A 24,634-nucleotide genomic window follows, 5' to 3' on the forward strand; every position below is an offset into this window, starting at 1 on the left:
ATATATAAACGTTAATTACACGATTAACGTTATCATTAAAATTAAGTAGAAGTTGCTGCTTTATAAGCATTTTCTAGTTAACAAGTAAATATTAATAATAATATAAGACTAGTAATAAAAATATAAAATGAATTAAGAAAATACAACAACCTTTAAGAAAGTAAAAGAAAAAAAACATTAAACAGCTTAACACTATTTATAATTATTTACTTAACTAGCTACTAAAATATGTATTTAGGCATTTTACGTTTATACTTAACTCTAAAGATTAATTGATTAATATAGTTTCGCATAATATTTTATGGTATTTTTTTATTTGAATATGGTCATTTTTTTAATCATTTCTATTGGAAATCAACTATGAAGCTTTTTAAATATATAAGGGTATGCTATATATAAAAATAATTATCCCTTTATTTTGAATATCTTAGATTTTTTTTTCTTGTTAATGCGCTTTTTTTGTTAAATATTGGTTATAGCAAGTCCTTTAGAGCTAAATTCCACAATTTGCTTAGCTTAATTTTAGTTTAGAGTCCAGATTTATATCCATGTATTAGACGCTCGATATATTTCTTTGATAATATTATTAATACAAAATTAAAGCATTTTTTCAATAATATTTTCAATATGAAACCGACCCAAAAACGTTACTTTAATATATTTTTTTTATAAATATTTTAGTAAAATGCCAGATTTGAAAGTTCATCCATACTCTATAAAGTCATTTATTTGGTGACCGATCATAATCAAGTTTTGCTCAGTTTCACTAAAGGACCCTTAAAAAAATATAGTCACCCTATGAATACCTTGATCGAATTGTGTATATATATCGTAATAAATAATTTAAGGTTTTTTAAATATGGAATTTTTCTGAAAATGAAAATTCCGAGAATATCTTGTATATATTCAACAATAAAAAAATATTGTGGAGAAGCAGTGAAAGCCATTAAAATAGAGTTTTTTTTATTAAGATGACTATTTGTTTAATAAAATATGCATTTTTAGTACGATATTTATAAAATATGTCCAATGATTATATTAAACAATAATCATAATCAATTCTACAGATACAATAAAATGTTGATGACTTCATCATAACATATTATTCTAAATAAAATCATTTTGTATGCGAAATTTTTTTTTTCAAATAGGAACATCACGATATCGGAAAGCGATTCAGATTTAAATTCCTGCGACATTTTCGACATTGCATTGCTAAACTTTTCAATGGCTCCCATCGACATTATACGCACAGGGGTGTGAGAGTCCAGGGGTGCAGATGCTCGCTGAATTCAAACGCGTGTCATTATTAGAAAAAATCCATTGCCGATATTAAGCGATGAACTAAATAAAAGAAATCGCGGAGCTATTTCAATAAATGCCTCTTTACGAAGAATTTGCGTAGGACGAAAAATAAGGAGCTACCTTTGAGAAACGTAATGTAATTACGTAAATACTGGAGTCCACTCACAGAGCCTAATTTGAATTCGCTTATATTATTCACGACGCTGAAAGTTTAATAAAGTCTATTTCAAAAGTGCCTCGGAAGACGTGAGCGTTTATTGCACGCTAAGAGAAAATGCGTTCGTGGACAGAGGCTTTTTTATCAGCTGGGAACATTAATTTGTGCTGCCGGATGTCTGAATAATGACGATAATAATATGACTATGCATCATTTATACATACATTGTATTCAAATAATATTAGTTTATAAATATTCTAGAATTCTGTATCAACATATCTATTTATTGTTATAGCATTAGGGTTTATCATTAAAACGACAGTTTCTGACCTGTCTTAGCGGCCAATAAAAATTCGTTTCAAAAGAACTCGCCAACCTTTTGTAATTGACCATCCCATTAAAAAAGTGGCGAATAACATAATCTACCATGAAGGGGTCATGAATATAAATACTGAAACACGAACAACCAGGAAGAACTTCACCTCAGGAAATTTTACACTTGAGCATTCATATCGGAGCTTAAAGCATAAGATCTTGAAGAGCCCTCCAACTTAGACTTCAACCGAGAAGAGGCTGGTATCCAGAAAGTTACCGACTGATAAATTCACCGAATGAAAAATTCACTGATCCTGCAATATGTCGAACGGAAAGCTCACCAATTCTACCTATTGATTGCCGATGATTTATTTATTAAAAATAATTATTTACACCTTTATTGTTCAATTATTTTTATTTAATTTAATATGTTCAATTGCAAATTAATGCTATACATTTCCTTGTATTAATATATATATATATATTTTTTTTAATGGGACTTCAGCAATTTCAAATAATTCGACTGATTAAGCATACCTACACAGTGTTGTAAATCTTCCATCTTTTGGGAAAATTCTATTCCTCGAATTAGTAAAGCAAACATTAACATTCTCTCATGACAATGTAATAAGGATTATGATATTACATTTCAAAATTGTATTTATAAATAGTAAAATATAATATTGAACGTGCAAAAACATTAAAGGTTAAATTATTATAAGTTTTTAAGATTAAAAATTGTGAAGATTATAAAAAAATAATGTTAATTTTCTAGTGTCTGTATAAAGTTCATAATTACTTGGAAAACATATTTTTTTACTAAAATAACAATTTAGTTAATATTATTATAAACCTTTTTAAATCTCAAGACGTAGGATTAAATAATTCATTAAAATTATAATAACAATAAATAAGATGGTTATAAGATATATTAAATTAATAATGATTATTTTAAATTAATTTGCTTATAAATTCTTAAAAATTAGAGAGGAAATAATCCATTTTTATCTATACGTAATTAAATAATTAATTTTCCCAAATATATAAATAAATAAATAATGGAGCAAACGCTCAAAGATATCGTAAAGAAAAATAATTTGCAAAGATATATTACAATAAATAAAAATTAAATTAAATTAAAGTACAATTGAATAAACAACAAAATATGTAAATATAATAATAAATATAAACAAATTAATTCAAAATAAAATACACATTAAATTAATATTTAAAATAACGTATCTATAGACATGTAAAATCTAAAATATCTTAAATATCTGATAATATATGTATATTACTATATAACCATCTTATTTATTGTTATTATTTATTATATAAATGAAAATATTTTATTTTTATGCATAGAGTTAAAAAATATATTTCCTTTATAATAATTAAATGCATTGCATTAATTTGCATTATAACATATTAAATTAAATTAGAGTAATTAAAAAATACAAGTGTAAATAATTATTTTTAATAAATAAATCACCGGCGTTCAATTGTAGTATCAGTGAATTTTCACTTCAATTAATTTACCAGTCAGTGAACTTTCCGCTCGGTGAATTGCAGTCGGTGAAATTTACTAGAGCCATGCGCCCAACTCAACTTCAGAGCAGTTAAGATCGCAGAAGCTGCCGCTTCTCTCTTCGCATCCATTAGTCCAGCTCGACGGCCTACGAACACACCCACATAATACACGTCTCAATCATTACGCAAAAAACTATCTTTATATTAAAAAATGAAATCCTTTTGATTGATTTAAATATAAATAATAGGACATGCAACTATAATTTTTAATATATATTAAGAGTCTTCTATCCAGTTCCTACAAAGAAACAGTTTTTCGGAGGGGAACACAAAAGTATTTACTACTTTTGTCGCAATATTTCTTAAAAAACTAAATTCTTTAGAAAAAAGCATAAAAAGCTCTTGAAATCAGTTTTGAGAGCAAGTAGATATTTTCCAATATGGATTTTTTACGAGTAACACGTTTCCCTTTGACAACCCGACAATTATTCGTGTCTTCTATGACACTTCAGTTCGCAACATTTTTGAATCAGGATTTATAATTTGGAATCCTCAAGTAACCAAATATTTTATCTTAATCTGATAAGTTATTATTGTTATTTTTTAAAACTGACACTAAAGTTGAAACGATATATCAAAAAAATTATATTTTTATGGATAAAAATATTCCACTTGCAAAATATAATAAATAGCTTATGCAACCGATGGGTCTGCTTCAATGGTTGTAAAATATTCACGATTAATCGCATATCTAAAAAAATTATGTGACCAATTTTTTGCATACACTGCGTAATCCATTGCAAAAAGGTTGAGACTCTTAACATTGTCATAAAAACAATAAATATCATTAAATCAATTCCACTTCGAGATCGTTTTTTCGACCACTCTGAAAAAACGAGGAAATTTTGAACGCCTATGAGAACATATAAGTTCATTGACTATTGAAGGGTAATTGTTCTGTATCCTTTATAAGTAATAAACAATTTGGAGAACTGACTGTGTTGAGGCAAATATAATGTAGTTTACATCTGGCACAAATAAAGTAAACTTTCAGTTCATTACTTATTTCGTTTTTAAAAATACATATTATATATATTCATAAAAAATATTTTTAAAATGTACTTTTTCGCTGACTTTTTTTCCAGTAACTATTGTAAAGAAATAAAAATAATAAACTCGAAAGAGGAGCAAAGGCTCGAAAAGGATGAAAATTTCAATGTTGGGTTTTGAAACGTCTTCGAATCATAATCGCGTCCTTTTGTGCTCCCCGTCTCAGACAAAATATTCGCATCAGCCGACTCGCTATGACTGTCGTCATCCAGTTTCTTAAAACGCTGACAATGCATATTGATCTAATAATGTCAGCTACGAGGAGCTGGTCTGATTCGTATGATTTTAATATTTTTTTTCTCTAATAAATTATGATCATATTAACTCACTGAGGTAACATGTTGTTAAATCAAGATAATCTTAATTTAAATAAATAAATAAATGTTTACATAAGCTTAAGCCAAACTAGGTCGCTATGCCGTTAATCCAATGAAATAATCAAATCATGCAAATTAATAAAAACAGATGATATAAATGTTGTCTTATTATCTTTATATTGATACAAAATAATTCGCCTACAATATAGACAACAGACAGTATACTAAGAAAAAAGCGGTTAGGATTTATGGTCTGAATTTCTTGCTAATGGTATACATGTTATATATTTTTACATATTGATTAACCTCGGAAACTAAACACTCACATAAATAAGTACGTGTGTATATCTATCTATACAATAGAGCTTTAATTATGATGCAGGACGTCGCGAGCTCTGGTGGAAAACCGCGAATTCGCTGTGGAGATAGAGTTGCGATTGACGTAGCTCACTAAGGGACGAGAGAAGAATGGGAGAGAGGGTCTGAAACCATAGAGAGCGTCGGAATAGACTTGTGGTGGCTGTACCCTGCTAGGGACATACATTGGTCAAAGTTTAAATATACCCAATTTACTAAAGAGAATTACTTTATGCAAGGCGGATTAAATTAAAATTAGATTTATTTTAAGTTTGATTTACTTAGTACATATTTATAAAAAATACTTAATAACATATTTTCACCCTTGTTGCGAAGTGTCTTCGTCGAAAAAAGCATTACTTATGGCACAAAAGCAATAAAACCAACGAGAGCCAACGGCTAGAGTGAATCTCGAGAGGTAATTTCGCCATTACGTCACATATTACGACAACGTGACGTCACGGCAAAATTACATCCCAGGCCTTTCATTAAGGCATTGAAGTGTCAATTTTTTCTACTATAGAACTGGGAGGTTTCAAGTAATGAAAAAAATAGATTGATTAATGTTCACAAACGTATGTTCTAGTATCGTTAAAAACTAAAAAAGAGTGCATAAAAGCAATAAAGTTTAATATAAATTAAAAAGTATTAATCTAACCCTAAATAATATTGTTAAATATTTTACAAGGATCAATATTTATATTATCAATTTGTATTTATATTATATAATTAGCAATAAATCTATTTTGTTTCAAAATTTGTGTAATATATTTTTTTTTAATACTATACTTATTAAAAAATAAAAATACTAAGGGGTGCAAATTTGTCTTTTTGCCTCGCGTAAAAAATGTCTATTCCCGGCCCTGATTCTTAGTCAAGAATTTAATTTAATTTTAAACTAAATTTTCTTTTTGAATAAATGAAATATATAACATATAATTATTACATAAAAGGCTTATTTTTAATATTGCTTCAATAAAATTAAGTAATATATAAATCCTATAGATTGATCATTTTTAATGGACAGTGGAATTGACAAATTTCTTGAGACGCTTTTTTATGACTATTTTAGCCATTTTAAAGAATAAAAAGCTAACTAATTTACAATGACCATTTTATTTTTAACTAGTAAAATGTGACATGTCTGATATTGCTCTTTTAAGTCACATATTTATGCATAATAATATATATACATACATACACATAATTTAAAAACAAAGAACCGTTTTTAGAAAATCACAATAAAAATTGAAAAACTTGACCAATTGAGGTCAAGTTTCAAAGGAAGGGTTGTTAATAGGAATGTGTTAAAATATAAATATATTTTTAATAATACACACTTTAAATTTTATTTAATTTTAGTAGTTATAATGCGAAAAAATAGAATGAAAAAATATTTCCTCTCTTTTTTTAGTATTCACACGTATACTTTTTTATTGTACGTCTCTGTCTATTTTAGAATATTTATATGTTTTCAACATAGCTCAAATAAATACACTGATTTGTGATGAACAACTATTTAAATCAGACAACAAAAAATGCATCTCAAAGTCTATATATTGTATATAGTTAGGCAAAAATACCCGGCTGGCAAATTAGACTTCGATAATACAAACTTATACAATAGATACATACACTTTGACAACATTACAACTTGGCCAAACTACGGATTCCCGTTTCGGACATAGAATCTCAAAGCACGTCTATCCGTACATAGACTATATAATATATTAAATTTAGTTAATTAAACTTACCGATTGCGGTCGCTACGCCCCAAAATCTGGTGAACAACTCCAGGAACTCCCACAGGCACCCGCATGAGCCCTCCCTGTACCTGCCCACCCTGCTCCTGACCTTGTCGTCCATCTTCAATCCATTACGTCGACCATTATCCAATTAAAAACTTTTCAAAAAAACATTCACCACAAAACACTGCTCTTTCTCGAGCCCGTCGTCACTGTTGAAAATTCATTTTTTTGACAGGACTTCAGTATTCAATCTTCTTCTTCTATGTTGTTATTATTTTTTCACTGTTTTTATTTAAATTAGTCTCCTGCGTAGATCGCAGAGGCGTTATGCAGAATGTGCGGATCGCTAGAGTCGATAATTGTTTTTTAACGACGTACAGTCGAACCGCATCGAGTAGACACACACTTATATATATTTTTAATAATAATGTTTTTTTAATGCATCACTATCAGTGGACAGTCAAATATAATGGATATTTTTTAAAGAGTTTATATTGTACTCGTTAGCTTGATCGGTGTCGCATTTAAAAGTAGCCTGGGCATTTCTTGCTAGAAAAAAAACGTTAGGTTTAGGTACTTGTCGTAAAAATCAATATTTTGAATAATTTATTAGCTAGCTTAACTGATATTTTTTTATAGGTAAAATCAAGATACAAAATCCATAACATATTTTTTAAGCATATTATTTCACGAATAACTTAAACGGCTTTGAATAAAGGGAGTATAAAGTGAGTCTTGATTCTAATGTCATAGATACTTTTTTGTCGAAGTTTCCGATAGCCTATTAATAAACCTATTCAAATTTTATTAATGAGGTCATCAGTGAAAACATATGGCCGTTTATTTCTTTCACGATTCCATTTTTCCCATTAAAAGAAACAAGTATGCGATACATTTCAGCAGCAGTTTCTCTTTTCGAAGAATCCTAACGCATAAATAATAATGAATGTAACACTGGCATTCCAAAAACGCAAACAAAATTTGCTTCTAATCAGTTAAAAATAGCTTTTATTTTTAATTGACAAATGTCTTTCGTATCTAAGTTAATCAACTTGAAAAGTAAAACAATGACCTTAACAGCAAGTATAGACAAAACCATACAATTGTATCGCTATACCATTTTTGGTACGGTCAAGTTTGCCGAGTGGTGGGGAGTATTATTTATATAAGAAATTATATTACGATGTTAAAAAATATATTGTCATGAGGCCCGGAATCATTGTTTTTCCATGGCCCAGGTTCGCTCCTAGCGGCCCTAGGTACGGTATAAAGAAATATTGGTTGAAATTGTTTTTTATATATATATTTATTGTATAAAACAGAAAATACACGTGTATGTCTGTATGTCACAAAAACTCCTCCCAAACAGTGAACAGTAGCGACGTGACATTTTCACATGTCATTCTGCTGCCATTTCTAGGTCAACTGGGTTATTTTATACTTTTAACTTTTTTATTAAAGACGCGCTAATGCAATACGTGTCAATAAGACCACTGAAAAAACTGAAAGTGCTGACGACCGATTACTTGCTACTGCAAATATTGCAAAATAAATTTGTAATTAATTATAGTTCATAAAGTTTGAATCTATCGGAATCTAGCAAATCCGGGTAATATAGTTAGTACTAATATAAGCTTAATTTATGGGACTAATGTAATAGCTATGTGTCTTTATGTGCCTTTGTGATAATTTTTGAATAGCAAAAAATTTTTGACGATTTTCTTTGCGTTGATAATCTAAAAACTATATTAATAATCAGATAATAAAAAATCGCTCCGCGTGAAAATCGGCAGATTGCAAAAATGTATGGGGGCTTTCCACAGAGTTACGCCATAAGGTTTGGCTGTTGGTGAACTTAAATCTCATTTTTACAATAATCCAACGAGGTTCTTTTTTCTAGTTCGAAATATGGTAAAAGTGAAGTAGCAACAACTGTTATTTCTCGATATAATTCGAAGCTCTAATCAATCGAAGTAGATCAATCCGATCTGATTCTTCGATTATTCGCGTCCATAGGTTGAAAAATTGTATATAAGGCTGATAAAAAGTCTTAGTAAACATAAGCAACAATCAACAGATAGTGAAACATTTTTTTTATTAGAGCAGCTTTTCTTTTCATATTGATTATGAAACCGTACATTTTACAGAAACCGCTCAAACAGAAAAACACTCCAATGAACGCCACGCCGTTCAATTGACAGCGCACATTGATCACTGATTATAATATAAATGTACCCTTTGATCCCTAGAGAACAAGTGCGTAAATTCATAATACATTGGTAGATAAATACCTATTATATTATATTTTCATATTGACATGTAATATAGCACTTTTTTTGAGGGCCAATTTAATTTTTACGTTTTCCCCGGGCGATTATTTCATATTCTGCCTGCGTACAAATTGCTTGTCGGAAAAGGTATTATACCCCTGGGTCGAAAGCGGGGACGTCACGTCACGTCACACGGCGTGTCATAAACGAATCACTGACGCGCATTTCGCGAACAAAATCGCGTAATTTTTTTGCGATTTTTCATTTATGCATACATGTATAATATATAATTTGATCTATGCGTATGTTGTATATGTTAAATAATAATCAAAGCACGCAAGCTGTATATTAATGACTGTTTCCTGGATATTAATAATAGTTCCTGATCGGTGATAGAGTTGTAAACTGGATTTTTGTCACGCGACCCAAACTGATTAATTATCGGTTGCCCTAAATGTATTTTAATTATACAGTAATAAATAAAAATAATAAGAAAACAGAAATGCGTTATTAAGTAGCAAACTCGTTTATGTCACTATAACTACAGTATATGTATTCTCAACAGTTAGTTCACAAAAACATTATTAAACGCGTGATCTGTGATTGGTAGGTCGCTTGAGGGGCTGTACCAGTATATGTGATTACACAGGGTAGTATAAGTATCATTGTTATATATGCGTTATTTATTACATTTTTTAAATTGTTTTATGTGTATTTTTTTTTATTAATTTCTAAAATTATCACTGTTTTATTTTTTATAATATTAAATAGAATACAGTAGTAATACTCTGCCGATATCTAAAGGCGTTAACCGCTTGTTGAACGCGTTATTTTTTTGGTACATATTTAATATCTACGGGGAATATATAATAAAAAGAGCACTGGATGGATTAAATGGCGGAACATCAATTGAGGGAGAAAAACTGTTGACACACATGAGTTTTTAAGCCACGACGAAAGAGAACAACTTCCTATTTATCAGAATTAACAGATCAAGATCGAACTCATGATTATCAATGTGTCCCACGCAAAAAAATTAAACAATTTGTTTGTAATGATTTTTTGGATACAATTTGTCTAAGTCCAGTTACTGGAGAAAGAAAAATGTTGTTTAATTTCACTAAAATATATAAAGAAGGCAGATAATATTTTTTAATAATTAGAATAGCCCTCCAAACACATAGGATCATTTGAAATAATAATTGGGGCAAAATATGTATTTTGAAATATAACTTTACTGAAAAATAAACATTTATTGTAACATGTATATATTGCATGTAAATTAATAATGAACATATATTATTACACATGGAAAAGCTGGAATAAAAAGAATCGCCCCGCCCCCGCTCCTCCTCCTAAATAACATCCCTGATAACCATAAAATTTCGCATAGGACAACTAATGCATATAGTGATTTTTTTTATATTCGTAGACAAGTGTTTTGGTGCAGGCAGGGATATTTTAGTCACTAAAATTTAGTGCATCCATCATATAGTCCGGACCTTGCACTTGTTTAACACTGTTAATGGTGTAAATACACCAGATTTGACCAAAACCACTTAGTTTTTCAGTACCACGAAAATTCTACAATTAAGAAATCCTTCAGATACCAGAAAATATAATAGTAGTCACCAATCAAAAAGGGACATATTCCAGAATTAAGCATCACATATTTTAAAAACAATATAAAACTATGCTATTTTTGTTAGATACATTTTATAAAAAATATATTATGTAAACATTACCCCCTTATTGATTAATACAAAATTATAAAAAGGCTGGCGACTGCTGATTTTAAGAGTATATTTTGGATTTTACTAAAAAGTTTCAACTACAATAATTATACTTAAATCTTCTTCAATATGTTTAACATGAGCTACACAAGTCGTTTGAATATTTCAGAAATTCCTCAAGGTTCTAATTTCACCGATATATATTTATTTTATTTATAAATTATATTAATATAGTAATTCATAATTCCAAATTATTACTTTTCTCTAATGCCCTTGAAGTAATCATTAAAATAGATAATATTGGGAATTGTAAAAAACTGCAATTTCATATTGAATATTCTTGGTCGTAGTCATCGACCAATAGATTACCATTAAGCATCGAAAAATTGACCTTTATGAAAATAAACTCTATGGTTTCAATGCTAGAAGTTATGTTAAGAAATCTTGGTTATGTAATTAGGTTTATTTTATAGAAATATTTAGATGAGAAAGAAGATTTTGCTGAGAAATCAGGACAGCAATTTTTAATGTGACTAAATATGTTTTTGCGAATACATACTTCAGGAATTACTAAATTAAAAAGCACCCCTTATAATTTTTCACGGACACTTTTAAAATGCAATGAGTAAAGTAGCGAATAAATAGTTACGGTATAATTTGTACAATAAGTCCAGTTACCTAAACTATATATCTGTAGAAAGAAAAATGTTGTTTAATTTCACAAAAATATATAAAGAATAATAATTAAAATAGCCTTCCAAACTCATATGACCATTTAAAAAAATCTTTGTGGCAAAATATGTATGTGAACAATCATTCTTAAGCATGAACCATATAAAGAGTATATTGATTAGCTAAATTACCGATAAGAATTAAAAACTACAAGTTACATATCAAACAAACCGAAACTCTCAAACTTTTTCTCTTTGTTTATTATTTATTTTTTACTTTTGGAACATGACAGTCATTAGCCTAAAGTGTTACCGCGGGGTAAATGCAATCAACACCCACAAGTAAGTGAGTAGTAAGATCCGGCTGAAAATCAGTCTGTAGATTAGTAACATCTAATTTATTGATTATAAACTATGCTTACAGCTTGAAATAAATTTATGTCACTATGCACAAAATAACTCAATTTCATTTTAATTATTCATCCGTGAGATTAAGAAAATCTAGGAAAACATAAACTGTGATGATCGATCAGAATTATTATTATTATATAATAATCACTAATTCCAATTTTCCAGATACGATAGATTAAAATTACTCGGGTTCATATGAAATTCGAATCTAGGTCTTTGAGTTATTGATCACCGAATATATGTATTTATTACTTGAAATTGAAGTACTAAGCACAAAATCAGTTTGTAAATCATTGCCTAAATAATTTATATATTATTTAAATGCATACATGAAAGAAACGCTAAGTTATGGGAGTTGTCAGATTAATACAGCAGATAATATATAAATGCAATAGAAATAAAATTGTAATTGTATGTTCGAGTTTCTGCTTTTTTTATGGTTTAGTAATAGAAATTCATTAAATCTATTGAATTGCTTATAATTTATAAATCCTTAAACTTAATAAGATTATGTATGTAAAGCACCATGAATTTACGGTAAAAATAGATTAAAATAGTTACATAAATTAATAAGTTAAAAATATATACTAATATAAAAAAAACAAGTCATTTAATGAGAAAATATATTTTAAATTGCCTAAATCGATATATGAAAAAATATTATGGTGCCACGACATGAATATAATTAATTATATACACTTATTTTTAGTTATATAAAAGGTATTTTTATTACCATTACAATCATATTTTTATTGAGTGATCAGCTGAAAAATTCACTGAGAAGATGGTACGAATTTATTGAATAAGTTAAGCAAACTCAAGTAAGCTATTGAATAAAACGTTCAATTTGTTCTGTAAAGACAAATCTATGAAGAAAGTTTATTTACATAAGTATTTATAAATATCTCTGTGACCTCAAAAGTTATTCTCCCAGTAACATATATTATACGAAATTTCTTAAGCAATATATTTATATTTATAATTTTTATAGTAATTATTATTATTATTAATATTTTAATGCATGTATTTGCAATAACAATAACTATAGTAATTTGTATTTCGACATGCGTCTTTATGTTAATTAAGAGCGCTCGTTTCACATTCGCACTTTTTACTTTGCGCGATTTGAATTTCCCGCAAAATCTCGGTCCACTTCCGGTTCCTCGGCAAGGCGAACGAACCACTCGACGCTCGGCCCGAAACTGATATCTCTGAGCTTTCAGCTGTTTGGCGCACAGTGCGCATGTTTAAAACTTGCGCTCTTCAAAAGTTTCAGCGAATTCCGCTCGTAAATACTTGAACGTGCGTAAAAATAAATGTCAATCGTTTGATCTTTTGACGACATAACGTGAAAATGTCAAGCTGTCGTTTCCATTCTGATATTTAAATTCACAATCGATTCGTTGAAATCGGAAATAATTCTATCAATACAAGAAAATCATTATTGAGAGATATATCGCTGCACGGCTTAACATCTTGACAGTATTATAGCACGTGCATATTATAGCATGGCAAAAAATCTCAAAGATCCGCCGCAAAAGTAAACGAACATAAGTCGTAAAATATGTTATAATCACAGCATTTTTCTCACAAAGTGTTAATTGAAGATGATTGAAAATTATGTTGCAGTTGGAATTATAGATAATATAATCAAAACTTTAAATTATGATTGTGCCAGTAAGTGTTTGGTTATATGAATAATATGTCACGGTTCTTCTAACAAAATTAGCATTGCCTTTCTAGGATCAAATATTAAAAGACAAGTTATTACAAATTAATTTAACATATTACAATGGCAGTAATAATTAAAAATCTCATATTAGTGTAAACAAAAAGTTACATTTTACCCATTATATCGTATCGTTAACAGGTAATTTTCAGAAGCAATGAAAGATCTAATAACATTTACGTATGACAAACAATTAAAATATGACGTATTGCGACAACTTTCAGTTGAAGAAAGGATGCGAATCTACGGTAGCTTCCGTTAATTTTGTTTTTCACTTATCGTTTAAGTTTAATTTATGGATTATATTAGTAGTATTAATGAGTTCAAAGTTTAACTCTTGATAAAGGTCTTATTGTTTTTAATTATTTTTCAGAAGCAATGATTTGACTACCTACTATATGATGACAACGTAGAATTGGCATATATAAACAAAAAGTGATTCGTCTCAAATTGAAGTCACCGTCAGCAAGTATTATATTTTTATAAAGAACATACTACATAAGTTTAATGTAACTGAATATACTGAATTTGACTGTTCCAAAAGAGAAATGATTGTACAGAACAAAAGTTGATAAAAAAAAACCATGACATAGATACATATTTTGCCACATCGGAATTCAAAATAACCCACTATTAGATATTTTGGCTATTGATTATTCCAGGTATGCAATTACACATTTATAATCATTGTAAAATGTCGTCTATTAGATAATATCCAAGAAACTACACATTTATAAGCTATCCGTTGGCTGATATATTGTGAACGATCTAGGTGAATATTTTTGCTGCAATAATGATTTTAATTTATTTTGTTTATATACCTCGGTGTATACAACAATTCACTCACTAATCTAAATATTATCACTATGTGGCACAAAAAACCAAAAAATAAAAAAGTCAAGAGCCCGTGATTAACGTTTTAGGACAAATATAAAATTAATTTAAAAGTTCTAATATTTTTTATCCTCGCCAAATTATTATGTCATATCATTGTCAGTTCTCCGTGTAAGTATTGTATTTAGATTTTACTTATTGTACATAGTTTTTATTGTTTATAATTATTTTTTAGAAGCCATGAGCGAGCAATAAGATGACTGAGTGACTACTTTTTGGCATCCATTGCAAGAACCACTACTACCAGTACTAAGGCCCTACGAGTCCAACCCAATGGGCGGCATCCAGCTTTTAAGGGCTGGATAAGCGGGATCCACCTCCCGTAGTACTACATTATTTGTTAGTCTCAGTAGTGATTCTCCCGAGCGTTCTGGGAAGCACTCTCCTGACTACCTGCAAATCTGTTGCATTGCATTTGCATGGCTTTAGCTTTGCATGCTATTGCATCATTTTAAGTGATGCCTCAGTTCCAGCTTTAGCCCTCGGTTCCTAAGGGCAGAGCCCTTTGGCCAGCTGGCGTTGAAATGCAATGCTTTGCTCGTCATTGGTAGTCCAAAGGACGCTACCTCGGTTCACAGAGTTTTGCTTCCCCTTAGGAGCTTGGGAATTCAAGCTCGAAATAGGTCCCTCACTCTCCTACACTGTTAACGGCGAACTCAAGTGTGTGGTCAACTGGCGCCGTAATAAGATGACTACGCAAAAATGGAACCAAACTTCTTTAGCTAAATAACCGACGGCATTACAATCATTGTCACGCGAAAATTTGAAGATTTCGACACGAAGATTGTTTTAATTGTATTCTTCTAATCCTCGCACACATAATGTATATATTTAATTTTCATAGTTATAACACACTTAGTTAATTTGCAATCCAAATATTTAATTCAGTTTAATCGAACAATGCACTTGTCAAAATAATGAAAATTATTGTCGCGTAGCAAAATTAACTGCTGTCACGTTACTGTCGGCCATCTTGTTTTATATTTGAATGCTTATTTTTATTGGTCGAAACAACAGCATTCACTACCGGAGGCTCGGAAATCAATCAATTTTTATTATTTTAATTAAATATATTTCCTTTATTTACGTATATTATTATATACACCAGGGGTGGCCAGGCCTAATGATCTTGCGGGCCACATATAAAATCTGTTTTTTACGTATTTTTTAATCTAATGTATAATTTACCAAGCTCCAATGTGTATTTACAATATATGCTTATGGACATCAAGTACATCTATTATTATTATATAGAAATTGTGGAAGAAATTATTCAGCAACATCATTTACATTCAAATGCATATCTTATACTACCTATGATATTGTTGCCTTTGTAAATTTAAATAATTTTGCTTCTGTGACGTGACGTACGAGAGAGGGTGGGGTCTGTCGTGGTATGACACCTTATGGCATAGAGGGGGGGTGCTAAAAGTTCACGAAAAACCTGTAACATAATTTATGGAAGCCGCCTAAGAATAATTGTGTCAATAAAATAACGCGAAAATTTAGTTTTGTTATCTCATTGAACAATAATCTACAACTGCAGCGAGGCTTGTAAAAAGTATTAATCCTGCACTTTTACAAATAAAAATATTACCAGGAAACCAATTTCTTCGAGTTTTTATTAATTATTTTTAAGGACGATTTGAAACGTGTTTGGGCCAAAAGTGGTAATGACCTTCAAGCACAACGGCGGGAGCTGTCAAAGTTTGCTCAACAAGCTGTCAAATGATGAATCCGCCTGAGGACTTTCCGTTTCCTTTTGAGCCTTACGATATTCAAAAGACGTTCATGAAGGATCTTTACAATGCGCTGGAGGGCGGAAAATTGGGAATCTTCGAAAGTCCGACTGGAACTGTGAGTTTTAAAAAGGATAACCCCACGAAAATATCAAAGTGCTATGAAATATTTTGTTTCGCTTAGGGTAAATCTTTAAGTTTATGCTGCGGTGCCATCCAATGGCTTAAAGATCACACTATAAATGAGCAATCACAAATAGAGCAACATATTGAAACGTTAAAAAATGAAACTACAACTAACGATGATGGTAATTATTGGAAAGCTACATTTTTAATAGGTAAAGTGTTATATAATTTTAGATTATTTTTAGACGGCAACGACTGGTTGAAAAGCGACTATGAAAAAATCAAAAAGAATTCTGAAATATTACAATTGAAGAAGAAACTAGATCTGATCAATATACATACTGAAAAAATAAATAAAATTAGATCGCGTAAAATATTGAAGCAATTAGATGTAAATATAATTAAGAACAAACATAAATTTACAACGAAGAAAAGTGATATTGCTATTGAAAACATAGAAGAGAATCAATTACCAATTGAAGACGATCACGATTTATTATTGGACGAAAAAGTAGATGAGTTGAATGATTCAGATGATAATGAAGAGAATAACGATGATGATAAAAATAATTTTACTAAAGTATATTGATTTATTTTATATATGCACACAAATATTCTAATTTAAACTTAAATTTATTCTTATAGATATATTTCTGTAGTCGAACTCATTCTCAATTATCTCAATTCGTAAACGAAATTAAACGTACATCGCACAATTCAGACGTAAGCGTCGTATCGTTAGCTTCTAGACAACAATATTGTATTAACGCATCGGTGCAAAGATTAAAGACTCAGAGCTTAATTAACGAACAGTAAGTTTGATTAGTATATTTTATATATGATATTTGATTAATTAATACTTTTTATGTAGATGTTTAGATCTTCAAAAAGGCAATAAAAGCAAAGTTACAGCTAAAGCGAAAGACGGAAAAGTAACAAAACGCTCAAAAACAGCTTCTTGCTGTACATTTTTTAATCAAAACAATATTGAAACTTTAAAAGATGATATATTAGTCGATATAATGGACGTTGAGGATTTGGTTAATGCTTCTAAAAGTATTAAAGCTTGCCCTTATTATAGTGCAAGAGCAGCTGTAAAAGAATCACAAGTAATATTTTTTTTATTAATTTATGATGAATATGAGTATAATATTGTGTATTATATATTTTAGATTATTGTTGTACCATATCAAACTTTATTACATAAAGCCACAAGATGTGCGAATGGTATAAGTTTAAAAAACAATATTGTTATTATTGATGAAGCACACAATTTATTAGAAACTATAGGACATATTTATAGTGCTGAAATATATGGAAGTCAATTGCAACTTGCGTTGTGCAAATTAAAACAATATAGAGATAAATACAACGCTCGATTTGCTGCTAAGAATCTTTTGAATCTTAATCAAATCATTTATATAGTAGGAAAAATATTAGGTGTGTACTATTTTTTTATATTAATTATGTAGATTGTTTTTAATAGATTTATTTTTATAGGAATGTTGAAACAAAATAGTACAGAAACATCCAGCAGTATTTATAGCTTAGAAGATTTTGTTTTAAAAGCCGAAATTGATAATTACAATCTGAGTCCATTACTACACTTTTGCGTTCAATCTAAACTAGCACAAAAATTGCACGGATTTTCTGAAAAATACACGAAAGAAGATCTCGAAGAAACTGTGGATAAGAAAGTCGGCTTGCAAGATTTTCTCAGTCAAATATCGAAGAATCAATCTAAAAACAAATCTGAAACAAACCAAAATAATGTTGAACCTGAAAAAGTATTTCTATATAAATTATTGTATATTATAATCAGTATTTATTATATATTAATTATAACGTTTTAGGAAAAGCGTATATCAGTCGGAAATGTTATTCAATCATTCGTCAGTTTTCTGGAAACGCTCACTAGTACTTATCAAGATGGAAGAATACTTACCTATAAAAATCCCAATATTGAAACGAGTTATCTCAAATTTTTGCTTCTAAATCCAGCTACACAATTTACAGATATTGTTAATGAAGCTAGATCGGTAATTCAACTTTGTACCAATTTAAGATGTGCTTGATATATTGTTCTACTCTTAATCACACAACATGAGTAAAGTTTTACAATTTAGTATATATTACATTAACAGTTGAGATTTTAGCTATAAATATATGTAGCTAAAAAATTCGACTTATATTATATTATCCATATATCACTTCTTAATCTTTTATTATAGAAAAATATTCATAGGCTCATATTTTAGGTTATAGTAGCAGGTGGAACTATGCAACCCTTCTCAGAGTTCCGCGATCAACTATTTATATCGTCCGGTGCATCCAACGAACGAATAGTCGAGTTCTCATGTGGACATGTTATACCTCCAGAAAACATATTACCAATTTGTTTATCTGAAGGTCCTTCAGGAAAAGCTTTAAATTTTACTTATGAAAGCAGAAAATCACCTGAAATGGTAAATCAAACCCAATCAATAAAATTAATTTTCAATAATATATTTTTTATTAAATTTGATATTTTTAGTTAAACGAAATAGGAAGAATTTTGCTTAATTTATGTAACATTGTACCGGGTGGTATAGTTTGCTTCTTTCCATCATACGATTACGAAAAAGTGGTTTTTAATCATCTGTCAATGAGCGGTATGATCAAAAAGATTGAAATGAAGAAAAAAGTATTTCGAGAGCCTAAAACTACTGGTCAAGTTGACAAAGTATGCCTTTATATTTTCATTTATTTTATTTTAATATGTGATTCTATTATCATTAATCATATTGCAGATATTAGATGATTATAGCAAGGTTATACACAATAGTAAAAACAGTACGAATATCACAGGAGCATTAATGTTAAGCGTCGTTGGTGGAAAATTAAGTGAAGGTCTTAATTTCAGGTAATTTTAATATAATAAATATAGTGTAAATATTTAAATTTATTTATTTATGACAATAACATTTAATAAAATTTTGACATGACTAAAATAACCTTAATAACTATATAGTGTCAGATAAATAAACCTCGGGACCAATTAGATTGAGCCAAATAAAAGTTACAATCTTATTTAGTGAATGTTTCAATCATACAATAAGTGAAATGATAATTATTTTATTAATTAAACTAGGCTAGCTGTATACTTAAAAATAATTTGTATATTATTTAACTATCTATTTATATAAGACACAACAATATGATTCTATAGGGCGAATTTTAAACAGTCTGTTGATCTTATTTCAAAGCACTTTATAAACATTTAATTTTTTATTCTGAATAAAGAATATTTTTCATTGCTTAATAAATTGGTACAAAAGTAATTAGAAATAGTTGAGTCAAAAGATTAATCGCAAATAGTTAAGATTGTGGCTTTTAATTTAGTTAAATCTAATCTATGTTTTTTGCGACTCATATATTGTTAATGCTATAAAATTAATTGACTCTTTTTATTATGTTATTTCAAGGTCTGAAATAAATATATTAGATATGGATAGGTGTATGAAAAAGAGTAACACAAAAAATTAAACTTTTAAGACAAACAGATCATTAATACTACAAAAAATCGAGAGAAAATGTACCTTACACAATGTATTATACATCAAGTTATAGCCTATTTTAAAATTATAATTGTGAAACTTTAAGATTTTGAACTTATAAATAGAAAAGGTTAGAATTAGATTTCCTTTTAGCATTAACAGTTTATGAGATATAAACATTTAAATATCTGTCCATGTTTTTTTGTGCCAACCTGTATATACATATACAGACATTTAGCTACAGATATATAATTTAATAGCATTATATTACAATACACAAAATATCAACAGAAATGTTTTATTTTTATCACATATAAACATTTTACATTATTTATTTTTTCTATAGATCAAAATGAATTATATTTAATTTGTTTAAGCCTACCCTGCATTTTGAATGTATTATTGTCTATTTAACTAAATATATTTTATTAATTTTAAAGCGATGATTTAGGACGTTGCGTTCTTGTCATCGGAATGCCTTATCCCAACATGAAGTCAGCCGAACTCCAAGAGAAAATGAAGTATCTTAACGAAAACGTTTCGAAGACTGCTGGAAACATTCACTATGAAAATTTATGCATTAAAGCTGTCAATCAATGCATTGGTAAAAATAATATATTTATATTTGTAACTGGAACCATAGCATCATATTATTTTATTAATTTTATAGGAAGAGCTGTGAGACACGCAAAGGATTATGCGACAGTTATTCTGATGGACGAGAGATACTCTCGAGATCACATATGCGCTGCTTTACCAAAATGGATTCAAGTAAAAATATTATTAATTACTATACATAAAACAATTTTCTGTTCTATATATATATTTTTTTCATTTCAGATATCTCTAATACCTAAAAGTAAATTCGGACCGGCTTTCGGATCAATAAGAAAGTTTTTTAACTTACACAAGAGCAAATAAAAATCGATTAACAAAAATATATGTATATTTTGAAGGAATGAATATTAATACAAATAAATAGTTAATGAATATTAATACAAATGAATAATTAATTGTTTTAACACAATTTTTTAATTATATTTGAACACAGCCAATTAAAAATATATGAAGATTACGATAAAAATACAGCTATTCAATTCTTTTTAAATTCTGGTCCCAAAAAATAATTTTTATACAAAATTAGTAACTCAGGTTTTTGCCCCAACGCATAATTACTAATAGTTGATCCTCTGCAGCTATTAAATGTACCTTTCATTGTCTTTGAATGGCACGATGGCCTAAAATCAATCAACCCAAATTCTATTTCTGATTTCGTCACAAATTGATCTTGGTCCAAGTTAATTTAAAATAAAATTGCAGCTATTTTACTTCAATGAATTTTAAGTCGTTACATTGCTTGTGAATCAACCATCTCTAAAATCGCAGACACGCAAACCTATGTACAACTAAACAAGTCTTGTGTAATCTTCATATAAAACTTATCATCAAAACGCATAAAGCCAATTAAATAAAATATTACTTAGTAACAATTTAAAAATCCCTCACTATAAATAAATAATTACATTATTAACCAACTAGATATAACGAAAAATTCTTCCCCCGTTTGTGACTTACAGTTAAATTTTGAACATCAAATACTATAAACCACGATTACAATTTTATTTCTAAGGTGCGAGCGCTAAAGGCACCGTTGTCCCACAATTCCCTTCAAAATAAAAGTTAAATTCGAGCGTATTTGGCGTCGGTTCTATATTGAATTCAGCCACAGGAACTCCTCTTGAAGCAACTTGCGGTGCAAACATAGCAGCAGGATAAACAATCGAAGATGTGCCTATCACAATACACAAATCACAATTTTCCATTGCTTCGTCTGCAAAAACATGTAATAAAAATATATTATTATAGAATGATAAAAGATTGAGAATTAACATTTGGATTATAGCCAAAATCTATTATCAGAAAGGAATTTAGAACAATGCATTCCATAATATCGGTAGTAAAATGCAAAATTAGAACACTCACGAGCTTTATCGGTTATCGCTGGTTCTAAATTCTCTCCAAACCACACAATATGAGGTCGTAATAATCCATTACAATTTTCCTTTGAACATCTCGGTAATTCTTCCAATGGTATATCGCTTGACATTGCCTCGGGGTCGGGAGCGCCACACCCATTTAAAGACTAAAATAAAAATATACATTATACTTATACATATATCTTTAAATATGGACCTTGTAGTTTTAGATTATTGTATAAGCTGTATCATTTTATATTATATAATATTGTTTATTGTGCGTGCCTGCAGTGCTGACAGTTTTTGACCTTGTGATTTATTTTTAGAACATTTGGTAGTTGCATCGATTATTATATTATTCATTGCAGTTGCATTCTATCGCGCGGATGAATTGCTTTTATAAAATTATTAAATTCATTTTAACCCTTCACAATGACAATGAAGAGCAAGTGATGAAAATGAAATAATGGCACGGGGTGGTATGGACACATCAGATATGCTGAATTGTATATATGTTACACCGAATCGGTAAAATCGCTTATTGCGTGAAATGGGCAAAAATTTTCTTAATTCATGAAAAGTGCAAGCCCGTTACTTAATTCATGAATTAGGCAAATTATCTGTCATATGCATGATTTGGGTAGGAATTGTTTTGCCTATTTCATGCATTGAGCAAAGTAGCGCTCCAGTGGTGTTTTTCGTAACTAGACCAAATGTCATTTGATTATATAAAAAATAAATCAATCATTAACTAGAGTGGTGTTCATCTTCATTTAGAATGTCAAAGAAGTCTAGAACTATAAATATTATGACATACAAATTTTATTTACAGGTATTTTGGGCGTTGGTCAAAACAGTGAATACCCCACAATTTGTTGCAGTTATTCATGGGGTGTTCACTGTTCTGACCAACTCTTAAGCACTTAGCCTGTCCAACAGCTACATGAAAAATTTGTTAAAATTAATAATTATTTTATTTCATTAAATTACAATATATCAGCCAAAGTACATGGACCACTATTTTTTTTTACGAGCAAAAAATTTGGACTCCTTAACAAAAGTGACTTTTCGCAACTGTCAAAAATGACATTTGGCTTAGTTTCAAAACACTACTGGAGTGGTACTTTCTCATTGGCTTATTAATCCATGCATACAGCAGATAATTTGCCTAATTCACAAATGAAGCAACTAGCTTGCACTTTTTACGAATTGTGCAATTTTTAACCCATTTCACCCAATAAGCAATTTGGTGTAACATATATATGTATATATGGGCAATTATTTTTTTGAATAATTTATCAAAAATAAAAAAACAGCATTTTATTGTTTAATTTTCAAAATGATATTAATTTCCAAATAACCCTTTAAATGACTTAAATTACTTCTTCACCACAACAAAAAACATAGTTACGGATATGATACTACTTGTACAAAAACCCAATACAATGATTATAAAATCATACCTCACATATGGGACTGTCGTTATTTATGGACACTGTTCTGCATTTAGTACAACGTACTTTATACAGATTACCGTGTAGTTCGATAATATTTTTAGATCCCGCTCGTGCGTGTAAATTGTCTATATTCTGCGTGATAATAGTTACTGTTTTATATTCTTCGTTATTAGCTTCGAAATCGGCGATTGCAAAATGAGCCTATATAATGAAAATTGGTTAAGTTATATAAGTATCGAGTGTTAATATATTATATAATACTAACGGCATTGGGCTCGGCGTTTCTGGCCGTTTCTCTTCGGTAATGATAGAACTCCCACACTAAGCTCGGATTGGCCGCGAAGGCCTGAGGAGTCGCCAGCGACGTGGCTTGGTACTTTCTCCACAGGCCTCCGGCACCCCTGAACGTAGGTATACCCGATTCGGCGGAGACCCCGGCCCCCGTGAGAATGACTGGAGACTTGCACTCGGCCACTAGCTCTTTGAAGCGGGCCATGTCACTGCTCGGGCGCTGTCCTTTGGCCATGATGACCTTCGCTTTTAGCATCCACCTTCCCTCGCCGATCAAACGGGCAAATCCCACGGCTGACATTAATTATTGAGCGCTTATTATTTCACAATTTTAACAAAATAGCAGTATGTAAATTTGCGTATTTTCAATTTGAAATCAAGCCAAAACCCATTTAACAATAAATAAATAAATACCGCGCCGTAAGTAAGTGGAGCTATCCAAAATGTCAAATTTGTCAGTGTTGCCACTTTTTATTTATAAATATATTTTCTCACTTGGGAATATTTGTAGCCACTTGATCTTCTTAAAACGAATTTTTTTGTTAATTAGCTGATTGAGATTTTTATCTTCTCGCCATTTTCATTTTACTGCCAGCTTTTTCTCAACTTACAATTGTATATATCAGTCTCAATAACCCAACCGATCAATCGCAGCAAGATTTCAAGTCGATCTTAACTGTTCTTAAAATGTACTAATTTTGACAAATTTAACCTGAAAACAGATGAAACCCAATCGAAGTATTCATTGTGGTGATGTATCCTTGATATAAAAGAAAATCGGATATGCTCTTGCGAATACTTTGCATCTGTCGGCCATTTTAAATACTGACCCGTTTGCTCCGACGTGTATCACGTCCTTGGTTATCAATTTAGCGATTGGAGGTGACGGGTGGCAATTAGACGCAATTTGAGTCACTGCAGTAATATTTTTATCGAATTGTATTACAGTTTACACGGTGTTT

General features: G+C 29.7%; 3 protein-coding genes across 11 annotated transcripts in view; 1 reads left to right on the forward strand and 2 right to left on the reverse strand.

The window, feature by feature from the left end:
• LOC148229916 (uncharacterized) overlaps positions 1 to 13,153 on the reverse strand; it is a 66,904-nt gene extending 53,751 nt beyond the window's left edge. The window contains exons 1-2 of one of the 2 annotated variants that reach the window (XM_088197285.1): positions 13,040 to 13,153; positions 6,846 to 7,388 (exon numbers count right to left, since the gene is read on the reverse strand). In XM_088197285.1, the coding sequence (XP_088053411.1) occupies positions 6,846 to 6,957 (112 nt within the window). In that variant the 5' untranslated portion in view covers positions 6,958 to 7,388; positions 13,040 to 13,153. The remainder of the gene's footprint in view (positions 1 to 6,845; positions 7,389 to 13,039) is intronic. The other variant, XM_088197286.1, reaches the window with a different exon arrangement.
• Positions 13,154 to 15,801: 2,648 nt separating this feature from the next.
• On the forward strand, positions 15,802 to 20,954 carry LOC148229917 (ATP-dependent DNA helicase DDX11). 6 transcript variants are annotated; one of them, XR_015811336.1, is made up of 15 exons: positions 15,802 to 16,108; positions 16,187 to 16,404; positions 16,471 to 16,594; positions 16,658 to 16,992; positions 17,058 to 17,224; positions 17,284 to 17,521; positions 17,585 to 17,852; positions 17,913 to 18,199; positions 18,266 to 18,451; positions 18,671 to 18,877; positions 18,946 to 19,134; positions 19,202 to 19,314; positions 20,400 to 20,552; positions 20,619 to 20,719; positions 20,789 to 20,954. XR_015811336.1 is itself a non-coding variant. In XM_088197280.1 (15 exons), exons 2-15 carry the CDS (start codon positions 16,276 to 16,278, stop codon positions 20,867 to 20,869), a joined length of 2,589 nt encoding a protein of 862 aa, XP_088053406.1. In that variant the 5' UTR covers positions 15,802 to 16,108; positions 16,187 to 16,275; the 3' UTR covers positions 20,870 to 20,954. The 6 variants fall into 6 exon arrangements, 5 of the variants coding, with proteins under 5 accessions (XP_088053406.1, XP_088053405.1, XP_088053404.1 ...); XM_088197280.1 differs by having other exon boundaries at positions 20,389 to 20,552; XM_088197279.1 differs by having other exon boundaries at positions 20,389 to 20,719.
• LOC148229918 (NAD-dependent protein deacylase sirtuin-5, mitochondrial-like) lies at positions 20,880 to 24,196 on the reverse strand. Of its 3 annotated transcripts, XM_088197282.1 has the most exons (5): positions 24,087 to 24,196; positions 23,647 to 23,966; positions 23,388 to 23,582; positions 21,932 to 22,091; positions 20,880 to 21,779 (listed from the first exon to the last, which is right to left on the reverse strand). In XM_088197282.1, the coding sequence occupies exons 2-5, from the start codon at positions 23,926 to 23,928 to the stop codon at positions 21,574 to 21,576; spliced, it is 843 nt and encodes a 280-aa protein (XP_088053408.1). In that variant the 5' UTR covers positions 23,929 to 23,966; positions 24,087 to 24,196; the 3' UTR covers positions 20,880 to 21,573. The 3 variants fall into 3 exon arrangements, 2 of the variants coding, with proteins under 2 accessions (XP_088053408.1, XP_088053410.1); XR_015811337.1 differs by having other exon boundaries at positions 23,393 to 23,582; positions 23,647 to 24,132; XM_088197284.1 differs by having other exon boundaries at positions 23,647 to 24,149.
• Positions 24,197 to 24,634: the final 438 nt, after the last annotated feature.

The sequence above is a fragment of the Plectrocnemia conspersa genome, unplaced genomic scaffold (assembly GCF_051122295.1).
Source record: "Plectrocnemia conspersa isolate PC_06_02 unplaced genomic scaffold, ASM5112229v1 ptg000011l, whole genome shotgun sequence".
In the NCBI taxonomy this organism is placed as follows: Eukaryota; Metazoa; Arthropoda; class Insecta; order Trichoptera; family Polycentropodidae; genus Plectrocnemia; species Plectrocnemia conspersa.